The sequence below is a fragment of the Anser cygnoides genome, chromosome 2 (assembly GCF_040182565.1).
Source record: "Anser cygnoides isolate HZ-2024a breed goose chromosome 2, Taihu_goose_T2T_genome, whole genome shotgun sequence".
Lineage (NCBI taxonomy): Eukaryota > Metazoa > Chordata > Aves > Anseriformes > Anatidae > Anser > Anser cygnoides.
This window is the reverse complement of record NC_089874.1, coordinates 114,844,243-114,864,953: the sequence shown is the minus strand read 5'-3', so window position 1 is coordinate 114,864,953 and position 20,711 is coordinate 114,844,243. Positions and strand designations below refer to the sequence as shown.

The window sequence follows — 20,711 nt, the reverse complement described above, 5'->3', positions numbered from 1 at the left end:
ATTTATTTTTTTTTCATATTTGTAAACTCTCTTTATCAGAGGAATGTTCTACGTTGTGGCGCATAAAGGTTTGCTGATAGTTTCTTTAGGAATGTGGCCATTTGTCTAGTGGCAGCAAAAATTGTTTTTAAAACATACAGAAAAATAAGGCATGATAAAGCAAGTGCCCTGAAGCATATTCCAGCCAAAGTGTGCATATGTCGTAAACCTTCCTGGTGACTAAATAACATTTTTCTGAAGCGGTACTGTTAATTCAGTCAGCAGCACCAGGGATAAGATCACTTTTAAGACTTCGCGACTACTGAGGTTGGCACACGAGTGGCTGGCCGCGAACTCCACAGAGGTGCTTTTGTGCTCTGATGCTCCCCCTTCTTCCCTCCCCCTTCCATGGGATAACTCCTTCTGGTATTACTTCACTTTTCTGTTAGTGAGCACTTTCCCCCATAAATATGACTGAACAGGTGTTACTCTGCTACTAACTGAGTTTCCAGCTGTCCTCCTCCAGCACAGACCAGGCAAAATCTGTTGTTTAGTCCTATTAGACAGACTAGAGAACTATCAAGCCTGAGATGGAGGTCTTCCTTGCAGGATATGGTAGTTTTGCTGCCAGAAGATGGTCAGGAAGGCCTGGCTGGCTAACAAAGACAGTCCTTCAGCTGCTGGGTGTAGTTCCAGTTTTGCATCCCCTTTGGCAGCAACACAGAGACTGCTGCAGTGTGGCCAGCCAGCAAAATTAGGAAATAAGGACCTCTTTTATTTACTCAGGCTGCTGAATCATGGGCATTCCTGTCTGCTTGGAGAAAAGTCAGGCAGCTCTACTTTCCACTGGAAGTCTCAGGAGTGCTTGGTACTTTCATCTCAGAGTGTTCACACACTTGTTTTAATGTGCTTTATGGAAATGGTGAAACTCAGCAAGTACAGTCGGTGGAGAAAAACATCTGCACTAACTATTCACACACATTTGCATCTTTAAATAGACTTTTAGGCCTTGTAGCTGATTTCCAGCAAAGATTTTTGGTTGTGAGTGCTAGAGCTTTCTTAGAGTCAGCGAGTGTGAAGTGACTGGTTCCAAAAATTAAAAATTTACATGGACATGTTAAGTGCATCAGACTGAAACTCAGAATACTTGCCATAACACAGAAAAGGCATTTACGGTAAGTAGCACTTAGTGAGTACAGAAGAAAAAAGAATAAGTCAATGCAGAAAATATATTTTAAACCCCCATAAACACTATGTCACATACCTGGAACCCTCTTCTGCCCCAGATAGTCATGTGCCACTGCTGGGGACTTGCATGCATGCATCTGAATTTCATCCTGAGTGTTTGAAAGCAACTCGTTATAACATTTAAAATCAGTATTTGTAATGTTGACATAGCTCAGTGGGTAGGTGTCTGCAGATTTATATGCACATGGATGTATGCAGAGTAGCAGCGAACTGTTTGTATTTCCTATTGGAGTGATTGGCAAAAAGGGATTTGAAGTCTTATCCCAGCCACGGGTCAAACTTCACCTCCAGCACAAAGTGGGTCTGTGTGAGGTGCACCTGGGCAGGCAGCAGTGGGGTCTGCACCCCAAGCCCACTGCTCACCTGCGGGGAGCTTCAGTTCAGCTCCCTGGGGTGGCTTGGGGAGCCTGTAGCTGCTCACCAGATGCCAACACTCGTAGCATGGCCTCAGCACGTGGCGATTGCTGACTGCCATTGGGAAATGACCAGTTGCACCTTAGTTTTGTGGCTCTGCATCTTCACGAGGAAGCATGGGGAGATGGTAGGGTGGGCAATGCCACCGTTCAGGTCCTGCTGCATCAGCAGCAGCTACCCTTAGTCTGGGTTTCCATCACGACTTCTGTCCCCGGATCCATTCCTAGGCAACCCCTGAGCTCACCGGGTGTGAGTCCATCCCACGCAGCATTCCCAGCGCTCAGGCTGGAGTCGGCACAGGGAAAATCAGCCCGCAGCGAAACATCTCCCGTGGCAGCAGGGGCCTGCAGGCCCCGCTTCGGAAGCCCTTTGTGCAATGGCGCGCTGAGGCCCCCATTCCAGAGCGTGGCGGCCGGCCAGCTGGGCCCCCTCCATGCAGTGCCCCGGGGGAAACCGCAGAGCCATGCAGGCCGCCCCGTTGTGCTCGGCCTCAGGAAGATCCTGTTGTCCTCCCCGCTGCCGTGTGCAGGCTACCCTGTCATGCTCGGCCTCAGGAAGATCCTGTTGTCCTCTCCCCGCTGCCCTGTGCGGGGTTCCCCGAGCCTGACGGGAAGGAAGAGGTTCTCCGGTAGCTCAGAAAGGGCAGATTTGCAAAACAAAACAAAACAAAACGAAAAAAACAACCAGAAGACATTAGATTAGACCTTTAAGTGGTTTGCTCTTTTCCTTTTTGCACTAAGAAAATTACTGTGCAGAATTGTTATGGGCTTTGATTTAAAAAAAAAAAAAAACAAAAAAAAACGACAGCAGCGTGACATGCAGAAACATTTGTGTTTGCTGGTTGGAAAGTAAGAACCAGGTTTGTGCTGTAGTAGCTGTATTCCCCCTCCAGTGTTTGTTTGTTTGTTTGTTTGTTTGTTTTGTTTTTTTTTACCTTGTGCAAAAGCTAAAGGAGAGAACCCCAAGCAAACAAGGAGAATTGGATGGGGGAAAAGGGGCTCCCCTTGCTTCTCCTGTGGTCGCGCTCAGTGCTTGATCCCGACCCCGCCACCAGCCCGATGTCCCGCTGGGGTTCACAAGCCAAAGGGAGCAGTTGTATAATAGGTAAAACCAAGCAGGCAGTGGCCACAAAAAGAAAGTGATTTACTACCGTGTCAGTGATAGTACGCTATTCATAACACTTAGTATATATTCCTCTAAACATTTATACAATAATATATCATTTCTGCATTGGCTATACATTTTAATACTAGATCTGGTTACAAAATATGGTGCTTAGGCAGTTGCAGACTATTTTTCTTTGCTCAGTTTTTTGACATAAATTCCTGCTCATCTGCTGGCAGCGTTTGTATGTCAGAAATACATTTGATTTTTAAAGGACAGAACATCTTTCCACTTTGGAGACCTGGCTCAAAAATGTTCATTTAAAATAAAGTTTAAAAATGTAATAAAAGGTAACATCTTTTTCTGTGAGTAGGTTTACCACTGCTTTGATCATTTCCAATTTTAAGAGTCAAACCCCGCAATTTGAAAGGGCAGTACACAGATTTACATCAAAAGTCTCCTATGAATATTGCAGTCATTAATGTACCAACTTGAAAACTCAACTGTCTGCTATCATTTAGTATGTATGACAATGAGCAACTTCACTTCAGTACACTGCAAAGCCTTTTAGTAGATGGTAGTACTTTTGCCAGAGGAGAGGATTTTAATTTTTTTTTTTCTTAAAAAAAAAAACAAACACTTTGTTTTCAGTTCAAAGACACAGTGCTTGGGCTTGGTTGTGGTTTTATTTATTTATGTATTTATTTAAATGAAAATCAGTAGTGTAGATTCATCCATAGGTAAGTGCAGGTATGTACTGGGGCATTGGTGTGAGTGGGTGTCCGTGCGTGAGAAAGGTGTGTGTAATTTGTGACTCCCCCCCCTTCAGGAGGTAAACAAGAGGATAAAAAGCCATGCAGTGTTCAACTTACGCTGAAAAGCATTGTGTCAATGGGCAGGGATCCAGGAATAGTGTTTGGTTGTTTTCTCAGAGTTCGATGGTTGCCATCTGGCATTGATAGGGAGATGGTGTTGTCATCAGTTTCTCGATGCAGGAAAGGAACGAATCCTCATCTGTTTCCTGTGGATAAGCAAGAGGTTGATCATCTAGTAAAATCTTGTTACCTTAAAGAAAGCAGGGTTGGAATTTGTTCATATAATATAGGCCAGCTCCAACTTTTATGCTAGTGTAGTAAATTTCTTGAGGGAAGGCTGAGGTTGCAAAGAAACTATTTTGCAAGAATACCTTAAGAAAGATGTTTTTCAAAAAGGTTTATCCTGTCTTTTTCTGTGCTATTACTGTAATCAATTTTAATTTTAAAAGGAGAAAAGCACAAAACCTTGCCCCTGGAAAGGAATAAAAGGATTATTTGATTTAGAATGGTCTTTCAAGCATTCTTATGAGTGTAATCATTGGAGCAACATAGTTTACACTTAAAACAAAAGGTGTAAAAATTGTAGAGCACACCTGGTAAAAAAAAGTTATGACTTGCCCTGTCTAGAGGTGAGGTAATATCATGGATAACTAGTTTAGTTTATTATCTGGCTAGCATTCCTGTTTTGTCTTTTCCTTGTTACTCATAAATTGTCCAGCTTTTACCATAATCATTTATCATTTTTCCTGTTTCCATTTTTTCTCAAGTCGCTTTGTCTGTGATCACCTCACAGGACAGGTTCTGCTGGACTAAGGAAGTTCAGCTGGCTGAGGCTTTTGCAAAAAGGAAGAAGTGGTGGGCAACCTCTTGAACTTAGAAAAGAAAAAAAAAAATGCTGTTCACTTCTGACCCTTGTGAAACTTTCTCATTTTCCTTGATCCTGGCTGTTAGTTTGTTAGTTTTGAACATTTAATGATCCAGCTGCCAGCTTTCAGTAACTGAATTGCATAGTTATTGGAAAAATCTGGTTGCACTTTATTAGCGAAAACATTGCTATTTATATTGTTGTCCTGTTCCTCCCCTGTAATTTTTCATATTATTTTGAATAACACCCAAGTCTCTGTCAGTAATAGCCTTTAAAAGATTTCTGCGTTCAAAATCAACTTCAAGGGAAAAAAAAAAAACTGTGACAAAGCAGAGGGATTTTTTTTATTAAATATTAGGCATGTGGGTTGACTGTATTAATTTTAAATCATTCCTGTAATATTTTCTCCCTTCCTTTGACTCTTCAGATGCTCACATAATATGCAAATCATTTTACAATGGATACAAAAGAAACATTAAATATATTAAAATCTGCATTTTAATAAAGGTGTCAGTGTATAATACATATCCTGCAACTGAGAAAGAATGATAAAAAAGCAATAAAAAGGTAATATAGGCACAGAACTATTTAATAACTTTTAATGTTTTACAGTCTGATAAAAATAAATGTGGTCTTGAAGCTGTTGGGTACAGGTGTAAGAAATATCCTACTCTGAGTTTAATGTTTTAGCTATTTAGGAGTAGCAAGTCGGCATTGCTCATGTACATTCGGTGTCTCCTTTGAGCTGTAGGGATTAATCTTGTGGGCATGTTTCTTTTTCATTTCAGATGGAGTGGATGTTGAGGATGACCCCACTTGCTCATGGCCAGCATCATCACCTTCGAGCAAGGACCAGACTTCCCCGAGCCATGGAGAAGGTTGTGATTTTGGCGAAGAGGAGGGAGGCCCAGGGTTGCCCTATCCATGCCAGTTCTGTGACAAGTCGTTCAGCCGCCTCAGCTACTTAAAGCACCACGAGCAAAGTCACAGCGACAAGCTCCCTTTCAAATGCACGTATTGCAGTCGTCTCTTCAAACACAAACGGAGCAGGGACCGCCACATAAAGCTTCACACAGGAGACAAGAAGTATCACTGCAGCGAGTGTGATGCAGCGTTCTCGAGGAGCGATCACCTTAAAATTCATTTAAAGACTCATACGTCCAACAAGCCATATAAATGTGCCATTTGTAGACGTGGATTCCTGTCATCCAGTTCGCTGCATGGTCACATGCAGGTTCACGAGAGAAACAAAGATGGCTCTCAGTCTGCTTCCCGGATGGAGGACTGGAAAATGAAGGACACCCAGAAATGCAGTCAGTGCGAGGAAGGCTTTGATTTTCCTGAAGATCTTCAGAAGCACATTGCAGAATGCCACCCTGAGTGTTCCCCTAACGAAGACCGGTCTGCTCTTCAGTGCGTTTACTGCCACGAACTCTTTGTAGAGGAAACGTCTCTGGTCAATCACATGGAGCAGGCCCATAATGGTGAGAAGAAGAATTCGTGCAGCATTTGCTCCGAGAACTTTCACACCGTGGAAGAGCTGTACAGCCACATGGATAGTCACCAGCAGCCAGAGTCATGCAACCACAGCAACAGCCCGTCGTTGGTGACTGTTGGCTACACCTCAGTCTCCAGCACCACTCCCGACTCCAATCTCTCGGTGGATAGTTCAACGATGGTGGAAGCGGCTCCCCCTATACCGAAAGGCCGCGGAAGGAAGCGGGCAGCTCAGCAAGTGCCAGATATCACTGGTCCTTCGAGTAAACAGGCAAAAGTTACCTACAGCTGCATTTATTGCAACAAACAGTTGTTTTCCAGCCTTGCAGTCCTGCAGATACACCTGAAAACTATGCATTTAGATAAACCCGAACAAGCCCACATCTGTCAGTATTGTTTGGAGGTGTTGCCATCTCTCTACAATCTGAATGAACATCTTAAGCAAGTCCATGAAGCTCCAGACCCAGGACTGATCGTTTCTACCATGCCCGCCATGGTGTACCAGTGCAACTTCTGCTCTGAAGTGTTCAATGACCTCAACACTCTTCAGGAACATATCCGATGTTCTCATGGATTTGCCAACCCTGCTGCTAAGGACAGTAATGCATTCTTTTGTCCCCATTGCTACATGGGATTTCTTACAGATTCTTCTCTGGAAGAGCATATTAGACAAGTCCATTGTGATCTTAGCAGTTCCCGTTTTGGTTCCCCTGTGCTCGGAACCCCAAAAGATCCAGTGGTGGAAGTGTATTCTTGTTCTTACTGTACAAATTCTCCAATATTTAATAGTGTTCTTAAACTGAACAAGCATATCAAGGAGAACCATAAGAACATTCCTTTGGCACTGAATTACATCCATAATGGAAAAAAATCCAGAGCCATGAGTCCCTTATCTCCTGTAACCATTGAGCAGACCTCTTTAAAGATGATGCAGGCAGTTGGAGGTGCTCCTCCTCGTCCTGCAGGTGAATACATTTGTAATCAGTGTGGTGCTAAGTATACTTCCTTGGACGGTTTTCAGACTCATTTGAAAACACATCTTGACACCGTCCTGCCAAAACTGACCTGCCCTCAGTGCAACAAGGAATTTCCCAATCAAGAGTCCCTGCTGAAGCATGTTACCATTCATTTCATGATCACCTCAACCTACTACATCTGTGAAAGCTGTGACAAGCAGTTTACTTCTGTGGATGACTTGCAGAAACACCTGCTGGACATGCATACGTTTGTATTCTTCCGCTGCACCTTGTGCCAAGAGGTTTTTGACTCCAAGGTCTCTATCCAGCTACACTTGGCTGTGAAGCACAGCAATGAAAAGAAGGTGTACAGATGTACGTCTTGCAACTGGGATTTCCGCAACGAGACTGACCTGCAGCTTCATGTTAAACACAACCACCTGGAGAACCAAGGCAAAGTGCACAAGTGCATCTTCTGTGGTGAGTCCTTTGGTACAGAGGTGGAGCTGCAGTGTCACATTACTACGCACAGCAAGAAGTACAACTGCAAATTCTGCAGCAAAGCTTTCCATGCTATCATCTTGCTGGAAAAGCACTTAAGGGAAAAGCATTGTGTTTTTGAAACAAAAACTCCAAACTGTGGGACGAATGGGGCAGCCGAACAGGTTCAGAAAGAGGAAGTGGAGCTCCAGACCTTGCTGACAAATAGCCAGGAGTCCCATAACAGCCACGATGGCAGCGAAGAAGATGTGGACACATCTGAGCCTATGTATGGCTGTGACATTTGTGGAGCAGCTTACACCATGGAGACTCTCCTGCAAAACCACCAGCTTCGAGACCACAACATTCGGCCTGGAGAAAGTGCCATAGTGAAGAAAAAGGCTGAACTCATCAAAGGGAATTACAAGTGTAATGTGTGTTCTCGAACATTCTTCTCCGAAAACGGGCTCCGAGAACACATGCAGACACACTTGGGACCAGTGAAACATTACATGTGCCCGATCTGCGGTGAGCGGTTTCCATCTCTTCTGACTCTTACTGAGCATAAAGTCACACACAGTAAGAGCCTGGACACTGGAAACTGCAGGATTTGCAAGATGCCCCTCCAGAGCGAGGAGGAATTTTTAGAGCATTGCCAAATGCACCCTGACTTGAGGAACTCCTTGACGGGGTTCCGCTGCGTGGTGTGCATGCAGACCGTGACCTCCACGCTGGAACTGAAAATCCACGGCACGTTCCACATGCAGAAAACTGGAAATGGTTCTGCCGTGCAGTCCACGGGGCGCGCGCAGCATCTCCAGAAATTGTACAAGTGTGCTTCCTGCCTGAAGGAATTCCGTTCGAAACAGGATTTAGTGAAACTTGACATCAACGGTCTGCCATATGGTCTGTGTGCTAGCTGTGTTAATCTCAGTAAAAGCGGTAGCCCAAGTGTCAACATCCCTTCAAGCAGTAACAGACAAGGCATGGGCCAAAATGAGAACTTGAGTTCCATTGAGAACAAAAGCAAGGCAGGGGGACTGAAGACGCGATGTTCTAGTTGCAATGTTAAATTTGAATCAGAAAGTGAACTCCAAAACCATATTCAGTCAATCCACAGAGAGCTTGTTCCAGACAGCAACAGCACACAGCTGAAAACACCACAAGTATCTCCAATGCCCAGAATCAGCCCCTCCCAAACTGAAGAGGTAACCCTTTTTTCTTTGCTCTTGACACTTTCCATCCTGTTGGAAAAAAAGCCCCCTTTTTCAAGCCGTCCTGTCACTTGTCATGAGATGTTTAGGCTGAACCATGTTCCATTCCTATCCGTAGCCACTAGCTAGTAATTACTTTCTTCTTGGTATGCCTTACGTCTTGGATTGAGTTGTGCGGAATAGGACTAATTCCAGTCTCCCTAGGATATTGTCTTCTGTATCACTGAGGAGACCTGTCTTCATGCCAGCACAACTGAGATCTGGAATCTTATCCTAGCTCTGTTAACGCGTTGGAATCCCCAGCTAGGAGTTGTGCTTACGGCAGGGAGCATTAATGACAGAGGAGTAGAATAGAGTCAGCCAAAATGCTGGCATAAGGGGTGGATTTTTAAAAAATATTTGTGAACAACAAATTGAGGTGGGTTTGCTTTTTTGGTTTTGTTTGTGGGTTTTCTTTTTCTTTCTTTTTTTTTTTTTTTTTTTTTGTAAATTGTGTTGTAGACATTCATTTTTCCCTCTTTTAGCATATTTGGGTTAAGTAGAATCGCTACACTAGCCTAAGGTAAATTGGGGAATGAGTCCTTCTGATATAATTCCTTGTTTTACTTTTCTTTCCATTCCTGATGAACAACATATTGATGTCTCTGAAGCACCTAGTGTCTGATGATTGAAATCCCTTTCATGCAGTGTACTTTAGAAAGTAAAGATTTCAGAAAAATAATAATAAAAATATAATAATAAAAAAGGTAAAAAAAAAAAGATTTCAGAAAAATAAAAACATACAAAGGGTCAAACTCTTGAAAGATTTCATCTACCTCTTCAGACACCATGACCAAGTAATAATGGCTGCATGGGGAGTAGTGGGGGAAGGTAGGGAAGCCACTTACTGAGGGCAAGTAATCTGCTTTATCTCCAGAAATATTATCAATAGAAAGACCTAGAGTTAATATTTTAGGCATGGTATCATAATGACCTCTTGTAGTTCAGGAAGCCTAAAAACACAGCACAAACAAATTATAAGAACTAATAGCTTTTGCTTTAAGAAAGCTTTTAACCTGTAATGGTGCAAGCATGGTGCAACCCATCAGTGTGAATACATATGGATACCCTGTGGTTAAGGAGCTGCTCTTCCATCACTCTTCTCGCTTCCCTGTTTGTGAGCCCATCTGTTGGGTAAGAAATCTCTTAGCCTGTTATCCAATAGACATGTGCAAGCCAGAGGGCAGGAGGAAGGCAGAGAGGAAGGAGGGGTGATACGTAAGGGTACGTGGGCCAACAGGTACCTGTTTGTGGGTCTGCTGAGAACATAGCTGGAGGAGGCTGGGAGGAAGCCACTGAGGCAGCACAGGACCTGGAGTGCCACCAAGAGGGAACAGGAGTTGGGAGAAGAGTGTGAAATACAAGGCAGGATGTGTCCACCAGGGAAGGACCCCATGCTTTCATGGCTTCTGCATCTCCAGTGTGTAAGTTGGGCATTGAGGGGACACACTTGGTGAATGGGATGTGGTGTGGAGTTTATGGGAGGAACAGGTTATTAGGTTGTGAAGAACAGGTCTAAAGAAAACCTTATTTTCAAAGAAGAGGGAAAAGGAATGGCTCCCATTAGTTGCAGTTCAGACCACTGAAAGTCCTGTAGTGTTGCCGTTGAATAGAAATTACAGGATGACCAGCTGTAAGTTTTTGATAGATTCAGAGTCATCCTGTTTTCTGTTTCTGTCATCTTTCCCCAAAAGACTGCTTGAAATCTCTCTTCCCAGTCACATAGGAAGCCAATTCCTGCTACCTTCAAGCACATTGAGAATCATGCATGTTAAGAGAGTTACCAAGATAAGAAGAGGTTACCAACTTGTCTTTCTCTTGCTTGTAAACTCGAGAAAAAGAGATTTAGTTGTTCACTGTGGTGATATAAGGTCAGTTACCTTCAATGTCATCAGTGAATCTTCTTGTACTTGGATGAGGTATAATCAGGGTTCTTGTATCTTCACCTGATTGGCCTGTTTCTCTTACTCTTTTTTGACTTTTATCTTAGAAATGTACATAAGATGAAAAAGCCTTTTAAGCCAGAGCACGATTATTGAGTAGCATTTGCATGCTTTCAAATCAGCATTTGCCCCCTGCCTCCATTCAGAGCTCTTAAACTGATTTTTCAGTGCCTGTGGTTCTAGTCTCCACATAAGTAACCTAGACTTTCAGATTCTTTTCTCAGGGGAAGCACAAAGCTATCAAGTTCCTGATAAAACATTAGTACTTTTGGAAATCATAAATGCATGTTTGTAAAATCTTGAAAGATAATTTATCTTTCTAACAGATATTACTGGTTTCAAATTGTAGTGATGCAAGCATTATAGCAATGAGAAACAAAATTGAAAGTGGTAATACACAAACGTTTAACACTATAGATTTGATGTCCAGGCTGAGGGGAATGAAAACATAAGCATATAACACAAACAGTAAAAACAAATTGGGTTTGTAAAAGTTATTATTAGGCAGTGGCTTTGTTACTCCACTGGAAGAATATGTGTTGAATTGAATGGGATGTTGAAAATGGCTACATAAACATGCTATTTTGGGGGAATTTTCAACCCCCCCAAAAATCATATTAGGGAGTGAAGGTTTCATTTGCATTATTTATAGTTGTGTGATTTGATTTGTCAGACTTCAAGTAATGAACATTTCACTCAGGAAGGTGGTTATCAGACAATTAACAGTGCTGAATGCTCTGTGTTACTCAATTAAAAGAATACTATGCGAAGAGTGCCAGAAGATATCTTTTTAAGAGAAAAGATAACACTAAAATGTGACTTCTGGTTTCTTGGCCAAGTATTCTTATGCTTGAACTGGAACACTTTCCTTCTAAGCCTGTACACAATAATGTGATAGGATGTGATTGCCTTAACATAGCACAATGTCATCAGCTGAGATAACACCTTCTGAGCTCCCTCTGCTTGCTACGTGAAACATGTTGACCTGAATCATCTTGACTGCCAGTTACCTTTCAGTTGAGACAGGAAGTGATGCCCAGTGCTCATCATCAGTTACAACAACTCAAGGAACAGGTCAGAACTGATTAAGTCCATGATATTGGTGAATCTACAGAACCCATAAACTACCAAACAGACTTAAACGGGCGGATTGTGGATAGATAGCTATTGAAAGAATTCTACAATTGGTAAATCCCTAGTATTATTTGGGCTTAATAAGATGCTGAATCCATGCTGTAGATTTCTTGTAAAGATCCTAAATTATTGGAAGCATGCTGTTAGGCTAGGATAATAATCTTGGTGATATTTAGTGCTTAAAAGTGGAGAACAAGGTTTGATGTGATAGTGAATTGGAAACTAGACATCAGTCCTTTTTCTTTCACTTGTTTTCTTGTTGAGTTGGACAAATCCACTTGAACATTTTTGCTTCATTTTCCTTGAGAAAATAAGGTTGGTAGTTCCCAAAAAGTGTGCTGCCGTGCTTAATCACAACACATTTTTTTGTAAAGCACCTGGAAGATGAAAAGCTGTGTTCAAGAAAAAATGCGCATCTATACCTCTCTTGTTCCCCTTTAATGTGTTGCCATGCACCTAATAAGAAAATTCCTGACTCAGCAGAACATGTGCCTTTACTTTTGAAGCTTAACAACTTCTGTACATGCAGAACCACACCAGCATAACTATACAATAATAATACTGTTAATTGCTTAGCTAGCAGGGGAGGGGGGAATGGACTCTGGCTTAAACCAACACCTTATTGGTAAAGCCTATCTGGTGCTAGCATGTCCATGTGAGCAACCGTGCTCAGTTTGGGGTCCTGTTGGTACCATCCAGAGTAGATGCTCAGCAAGCATAATTGCTTCTGTAAGTAGCTGAATGTGGAGCTCATGTGAATACTGTATTACCTGTGGCAATGCAGAAAGTCTGTCATTAATAATACAAGAACGTGCTGGGTTTTCTGGTCCTGAGAAGAGAAGGGGCAGAGCAGATGCACTGCCAATTACTGCAGGAATAAAAATGCTTATGTAGGTGTTGCAAAAGGCTTGCAGAAACTCACTGTAGCAGAGAGTATCAAAAGTGCTGAACAAAGGAGAGAAGAACTAGCAACTGTCAAACCAGCTGAAGAACAGGAGGAGTGTGAATCTGGGGCTGCTCTTCTGTCCTGTTGTGGTTGTGCAGAGCTGTGTGCCAGGGTGGGCATGTCACAGCAGGGGACACTGGGCACATCACAGCACCGTTCTGGAAGGAGCCATCAAAGTGCAGGCTGACAATGAGCTTTTGGAGATGGGGATCACAAAATTCAGATGCTGCGGAGAGCTGGTGTCTCCCTGAATCTAAACTTACCGACCTCAGATGAATCCTGAAATAGTATCGACCTGGGACAAAGACTGGAGCTCAGGTAGGTGTACTGTTTTACCATTACTTTTCTTTCTCTTTATTCATGGGCCCTGAATCTACCTTTCTTCTCTTACTATGCCTGCCCCCAGCCCCACCCCTCAAAAGACTGCCAAACTCACAGAGACAGAAAACAGGAACTGCCTTTTGAAGTAGCTGGTTTGTTTCAACAGCAGGCACTGGCAGTCAGAGGCGGAAAGAAGAGAGAAAAGACTGTGAGCAACCCAGAAATGTTCCCAGATGCATGCTTTTGGCAGGGCAGGCAGTAGCATTTTAGCAACATAAATCACTGTGCTTTTAACTGAAAAAATACACTGAAATCAATAGTCATGCATTTAATTGAAATACAGAAAGAAATTAAAACAATCCTCCTCATCAGCAACCCAAGCTGATCATTCGGACTACAGGATTTTTACGAATAAGCACATAAACTTGTAACGTAAATACAGGAACTAGTGCCTTGGGTTTCCTGTCAGTGAATTCAGGCCCAGAACAAGTGATTTTCATGCTGGATTTTGGATTCAGGGATCGAAAAAGGTAAAGAAGGTTTGTTGCTGGCACAAAGAATTGGCTTTGAAATAGTTTGTGGAACTAATCTGTGGCAAACATATTTTCTGCTTCTGGAGTTTCAGAATGAATTCACTAAAAATATCAGGTTTGCCTTCTGGCATCATTTTGGCATCATTTTCAGGAAGGTATTATTTAAGGTGTGACCATATATACTTTTAGAATGGGCTGTCCTGTTTTTCCAGCCACAGTAGGCCACTTCACATTACCGTATGCTCTAATTTCTGGTAGTACAACTGTCATGGAGTAGCTGACAATATGGGGGATTAAGCATTTCTCCTCACTTTGTCTCTTACACTTTCAGTAGTGAGCTATCAGACAGAGTCCTCTGCATTTAACAAGGATGGTGTTATTTATTATCCTGTTTCTGTAAAGCCTAACAAAGTTAAGCAGCAAATTTCCCGCCTTCTCACACTCACCAGCCTGTGAAAGGAGCCCCTTACGTTGGCTGGGGGCTGCTGAACAGAAGCAAGAGGGAAAATGGTAGTGAGTTTTTTAGTTTCTTGTCTACTGATCATTAAGATCTAATACTGTTTGTCTGTCTTGTTATTTGTCAGATGCTTCAGTTGGGGAATTCAGACCTTCTTCACACCTGTGGAAAACTTTGCATCAGAGGAAGAAAGGATGACGTGTTCTTTGAACTTTACAAGAGCCCCAAGCCAAGATTTCCATTCAACGAGGTGGGGGGAGGAGAAAAAAATCTCCTTGAAGAAAGGCAGAAGAACAGGAGAGGGACACAAAACTGGATGAAGACATTAAGCAGCTCTAGGGTGGGCAAATGTAGATTCAGCAAAGGTTTATGAGACAAAACGTCCTGAGATGTGTGCTTCAACAGGTCAGCTGGCCAACTGACCAGGGTAACATGCAACAGTTTCCCTTCCACACAGCCCCTGTGGAAAATCAGAATAGTGATGAGTATTTGTACTCTGACCTCAGAATCATGTAGAAACAGCAAGATTTTTCTGCTGTTTTTCTAACCTGATTAACTTTGGGAACAAGACATGATAAATCATGGTACGTCTTTTTGTTCCTTTGCATACCTCTAGGGAATTCTCTCTTCTCCCTCTAACTTTTGAATTATTCTTGCCCAGTTTCAACTGAAACTTTATAGCTAGGCAGGAATATTAAAACCTATAAGGTTTCTAAAATTTTGGGAAGAGAGGTGACCCACTAGATCATAGAGTCTAGACAGGAAAGAAGCCCTTTAGAGATCCAAACCAGGAAGATGGCTTTAACTGAAGTTCATACCTGTTTTTTATGCAAAAGTCAATCAGTCACAAGAAGTGAAACTGTAAGAAACCATGATCTGCTCTTTGTGGTGCTCAAAGAATAACTTCTTAATTGAGTGTCAATGTTTTTGAGAAGTTTTTGTTTGTTTGTTTGTTTGTTTGTTTTAACCACTGCTCAATAAAGCTGTTTTATGTAATGTGTATATTATTTGTCTCACACAACAAACATAACACCCGAATTTGTCACTCTGTCATCAGGAACATAAGATAGGCTAACCGTTAATTTAAAATGAATGTGTATCCCCAGTACTGCTTGTTCCATAAAGTTGTGCAAAATGAACATAAATGAACCACCTGATAGGTGACATCTTGTAGAGTCCGCTTGTTTGACCTCATATAGCTCTGTGATGACTGGTAATTTATCTTATGCCTGATTGTTCAAAACCTTTGGATACTTTTTTTCTCCTACCATTCCCATCTTCCATTTATTCCATTTACTGCATTGTTTTACAAATTTCTGTATAAAATACAACTGTAGATATGACAGCAGACATGTGTGTCCCACTAACGTCAGTCCTTGCTATGGGGCATATCTGGACAAGAGTCAGTGGACACAAAGTGAAACACAAGAGGTTCCATCTGAACATCCAAAACCACTTTTTCACTATGAGGGTGACTGAGCACTGTCACAAGTTACCCAGAAGAGGTTTTGGAGTCTCCCTCCTTGGATATATTCCAAAGTTGTCTGGACATGGGCCTGGGCAAATGTATCTTGGTGCCCTTGACTGATCACGGGGGTTGGACAGAATGACTTCCAAAGGTCCCATGCAACCTTAACCACTCTCTGATTCTGTGATTTCCACTATCCTTTCGGCCTGACTACCAGGTGCACATTGATGTTATCTTGTTATCCCTTGGTGGTTAAACCTTTGTTGCTAGAATAGGCTTCGTAAGACAGGGAATGAAAGAGTGGGGCATCTCAGTACAGTCCTGCCAGTAACAATGGGTGAATCTGGGGAAAAAAGCAGCAGCCTGCAGCTTTTATTGGAGACCTAAATTCCTCAAGATGAAAGCCTCACATGCATTCATTGATCATTCTTAATGCCTGTGAAATGCCTCCAAAGAGTCACTTAAAAATATAGCCACTTACAGATGCAGCCATTTAAAAGTTGCTTGTTGCTTGTGTACTCAAAAACGAGGTGGAAGGTAGGAAAGAAGGAGACTATTTTTCCACTCTGGTTATGCTTCCAAAATGTTGGTATCCTGAGTGGGCAGGACTTCCTCTATTTCTTGCCTGTTATCCAGATTCAACATTCTGTGCTAAAAGGCACACCTAATGGCTTTTCAGAACTGGAAGGTCACCTCTTCCCATCTACATTTTCCAAGAGGAAATGGGGTGGTTCACCAACAGAGTCTGATCTGAGACTCCAACCTTCCAGATATCCTTTTTTAACCTGTGTTTCCACTACAACAGTCCTCTTTTGGTTTCTGTTCTGAAGGCTGAAGTTCAGTGCCAAACTCTAGGAACATGGCTGTCTGCATGTGTGAATCTTGCAACTGTCGCTGACTGACCTGCAGTTGATCCTGTCTTGCTGCTTGGTGCTCCTTTCATAGGACTAGTCAGGGAATGTCTGCAATGCCTGATGATTTTCCTGAACTCTCTCTCTTAACCATAGCTCTTCAGCTTTCTTATGTTCCCTGCTTCACATCTGGTTGTCCATGTAATGGTGGTTAACGTCCTACAAACCTAGAAATATAACTTTCTGCTTCTGAAACAAATTCTGTGATCTTTCTCTGGTGGGAAATGGTAGATTGAAGGCTATAGAAAAAACAAGTGAACTTATTACAGGACGTACCTAAGAGAAACTGCTGAAATTTTAAGCAGCAGTGTGAAAACACAAGATTATGAAATGGTACAGAGGGAATTTTTGGAGTTTCCGTAATTCCCTTAGAGGAGAGCAAGAAAAACTGCTAGACACAAATCACTGTGGGTAGTGATGAAGACTGGCTCAGTGGCATGCTTGTTTTGCTGGTACACCACTTCCTTGGGCAGCTGTGCTGCTCCAGCAGAGGTTTTCCAACTGGGCATGCAGTCAAGCATCATTGCAATGTCAGCAGCTGTGTGCCCGCTCAGATGCTACCAGTATATTTGCTAACATTGATGTGGCCTAACAGTATCCACACAGGGTGGTACTATAATTACAGCAGTATGATTGTGGAATTCTCTTCATGGCATATTTTGTAGTGTAGGCGAGCCTTCGTAAAACCCCAGTCTTGCCAGTGTTATGTGAAGCCTTCATTTGTGCAGTCCCATAGACTTGCACAAGTGCAGAGCTAATTGCATGAGAGGGATCTAAGGGGTTTAATCCTTCTCCTGATATTTCAATGAAAATTAATTTCTTATATATAATGTATGAGTAATATATTTCTGTTTGTACATTAATATTAATCTTGCATATTTTCTAGCACAACTGTTCTGTAGGACTGAATTATCCTGGTAAGTAGTAGCCCAGATTTCTTCAGGAATAAAGGTTGAATTGAAAGTGGACAAGAAATGGCAGAAAAAGTGTCTTGAGTCACACTTTAGAAAGTGAAATTAATCAGCACTAATTTTCCATAGTGTGGGAGAAAAGTGTTTTTAGTGTTCAGATTAACTAAACAAAATGAGGTGTATAAAAAGCCCCCAGTTTTGCCTTTCTGTTAAAACCCAGAGAGCTTTTGCAAAATTTGTGATGGTGAAAAGAGACAAAAGAGTATTCTCTTGTGCGTACTTGCAAACTATTAATTTTATTGGGCTACATCTGTTGCTGATTGTTGGTGAAGAAAGTAGTGGCTTTATTGAATGTCTGTCTCAGTATGTCTTTTTTAAAACAAAGGAAAAGAAAGAAGAGACGGGGGGGAAAAAAAATCTATCAACTTACTCAGAATATCAGCTTTTTGCATCTCAACCTGCCAAGTCATGCTCTACTGCCTGTGCTTTGATGCCACATCATCTGAAAAATTATCAGCACAGTCTCAGTTGTAGTGTCTCCTTAACGTCTGTAGCCACATAGCTGCTCTGAGACTGAGATGCTGAATGTTAGGATGCCTGTTGGTGGGTTTGCAGCTCTCTGGCTTAAGAATGCCTCATCTTAGCAGCTTTCTTTAAGTGCAGTGTAAGGAGACAGAAAGAGTTAGGGATGCTGTAGGGATACTCAGTTGTTGACATGGTAAGCTCCAGATTCCTGAGCAATGCTTAGCACATACACTTGCAGTGTTTATAGGCCCAGCTTCACCCAGGCTCAGGCCCTAAGGTAGAAAGTCATAAAGCATATTGGTTTTTCAGATCCCACATTAAATTCACAGAGCTTACAACTCTTTGTACTCATAAACAATGTAAACCCGATCTGAAGTAATTAAATATATATATATACACAGCCCATACTGCTGGGTTTTAGAGTTCCTTTTCTGACTTCATCACTTCAGTACTGAGTTTCAAAGACCTAGAGAGACTTGTAGGATTAGAGAGCTTGAAGGGGAGAGATGAGATTTTTTAAAAGTTGCAGATGTGGTTCTTTCTGTGTGGGACGTGAGACGTTGCAAGGTAATGCATTTCATCAGCTAGAAGAAGGAAAGGTGTGTAACTAAGAGACATTGAAGACTGACATGATTATATGCAGCATCCAGAGTGCAAAGGTGAAAGACAGAAGAGCAGACTAAGATTTCAAGCAGGCTGGAGAAGGAAGGATTGCTAGAACAAGCATTTGTATTTCTGCTTGAATGCACTTCATGTATTAAAGAACTAAGTAACCATAGTGAAGGATATTAGAAAAGAAAATAACATTTTTCTCCATTTTTCATTTTGTTTTTCATATGGGATTGATTGTCTTCTATCTCCAGACGTGCACTCAGACCCCACAATACTTAAGATCCTGCTAAACAAAAGCAGAACAGAAAAATTTTCATAAAATCCTAAAAACACATCTTTTTAATGACAATCAGGAAATACTACTTAAAGGGTGTTCTATTTGCAATGAGAAGAGATAGCAATTAGTCAGTTCAGAAAAAATGCAAGCTGACAGTGCCCCATAAGCAAGATAAATAGCTAACTATGCAGTGAAACTCTCTAACATATGCTTAGTTCTTTTAGAGCTTAAGGTTGACAAAATAAGCATCCAGGAAGATAGAAAAGAAATCCTCAATTAAGGTACTGTCAAAAATAATCTGAGCTATGATGAAAAATGGCTAAATGGACAAATAGGCTGGGACCATGGATGCTCTTATGCCTCATGCAGGGCCGAGCACACTGCTAACGCTTAATGAAATAATAATGTAAAAAATCAGCTGGCAGCATCAGGAGTTAGCACTGGCAAGTTGATGTAGTTAGTGTGCAAGTTATAACTTGCTTTTGCATATGATTTGTTGGGAGCACAAACATGGAAACTATTCACTTTCTCTCATCAGGTTACTTTTCTGTTGGTTTAACAGGTTGAATTAACTCCACCCTGGATTTATTGTGAGGGAACCAGCGAGTGAATGGTTGGTCTAGGAGGGGCGAATGGGAGGTGTGGATGATGTGCTAGGGATGTGGGAGGTGTGCTTTTGGCAGCAGCAGGTTGGCTCGGCAGTGTCACTGATCCATACTCTTGGTCTGTGCTGAAACTAAGTGGAAAAAGCCTCGAAAATCCCCTTTACTGGTGTAACAAGGGAAACATAGTTGTAAATGGGAGGCTATTGTTAGGAGAACAAGTACGTGTCAGAGCAATTTTCAGTAGTGGAGACTATTGCATGCAAAAGAGGTTCAAAAGGACTATGGGATAAACTAGGGATGCCTGCAAGTCTGTATGCAAAAGAGGGAATGTAGACATGGTGTATTAGAAACTATAAGATGCATTTTTGGTTACTTCATATAGGGAATAATTCTTCAGTTAGAAGAGGTATATAGGAGATCTAGAAATGGAATATCTAATGAAGGAAAACAATATTGTTGAAAAATGCTTGTAGCATATCCTCCCCGTGGGGAAGAATGAATAGGGATTAGGTGTAATATAATGGAATACAGTATACAAAAATTGACATAGAAACACAGAAAGGTATCCATCCCCAAATTCTCAGAGAAAGTAGCTGAAGATAAAAGGAGACACTAAGCAGATAAATTTGCAGACTTTTAGAAGAAATATCAACAGCCTGGGAAAAGGCTACTAAACAGACATTTAACAAGGGATATAAGGATTATGCATGAAATTACATGTTTGTGAGCTTGATTTAAACAATGAGGAACATGAGAGAAAGGCTAATTAACGACATGATAGAGGAACACTTAAAAATTTTGGATTTAATGAAGGATGGATGGCAAAGATTCATGAAGGGAGGATCATGCCTAAAATTTTGATAGAGTATTTTGAGAGAGTAGCTACAAGTACTGACAGGGAAGTCTATGAACATGATCTACCAGGATTTTAGCAAAGCTTTTAAAAAGTATAGCACAAAAGACTATCCGTTGGGTGAATATGCATGGTGTAGGGAGAGCTACTTTGATTAAAAAAGAAAAGCAACATTAACCTGGATGTGGAAAGCATAGGAGTCTTGTGAATTGAAGCAGTTAAGGTTGGAGGGATGTGAATAATTGAAAGCTTTAAGAATCACTATTTGCACCGATTTTATTGAATTTTTGCAGTGTATCAGTAGTCTGGAAGAAAGAAGTATAGTAAGATGATGAAATTCACTGACAGTACAAAACTGGGGAAATGGCAGAACAAAATAGTCAGGTGATAAAATTCTGAATGACTGAGAAGGATGTGGAGCATAGGCAGATAAGTAGCATATGCAGTTCATTCTCAAGTAATATAATGAGGTTACAAAACAGAAAATAAGAAGGTATGGATAGCTCAGACAGTCACAGGGCACAGAAGGCTACACAAAAGGATCTTCAGAATACTTCTGAACAGAACTGTAAGTCCTTTAGCAGAGTGTTTATTAGTTGTTTTG

General features: G+C 41.7%; 1 protein-coding gene across 7 annotated transcripts in view; it reads left to right on the top strand.

Moving 5' to 3' along the window:
- The window catches only part of ZNF521 (zinc finger protein 521), a 231,792-nt gene that overhangs the window by 88,275 nt on the left and 122,806 nt on the right, over nt 1-20,711 (top strand). For all 7 annotated transcript variants that reach the window (XM_066992873.1, XM_048080020.2, XM_066992875.1 and 4 more), the window contains one exon: nt 5,214-8,566. In XM_066992873.1, the coding sequence (XP_066848974.1) occupies nt 5,214-8,566 (3,353 nt within the window). The remainder of the gene's footprint in view (nt 1-5,213; nt 8,567-20,711) is intronic.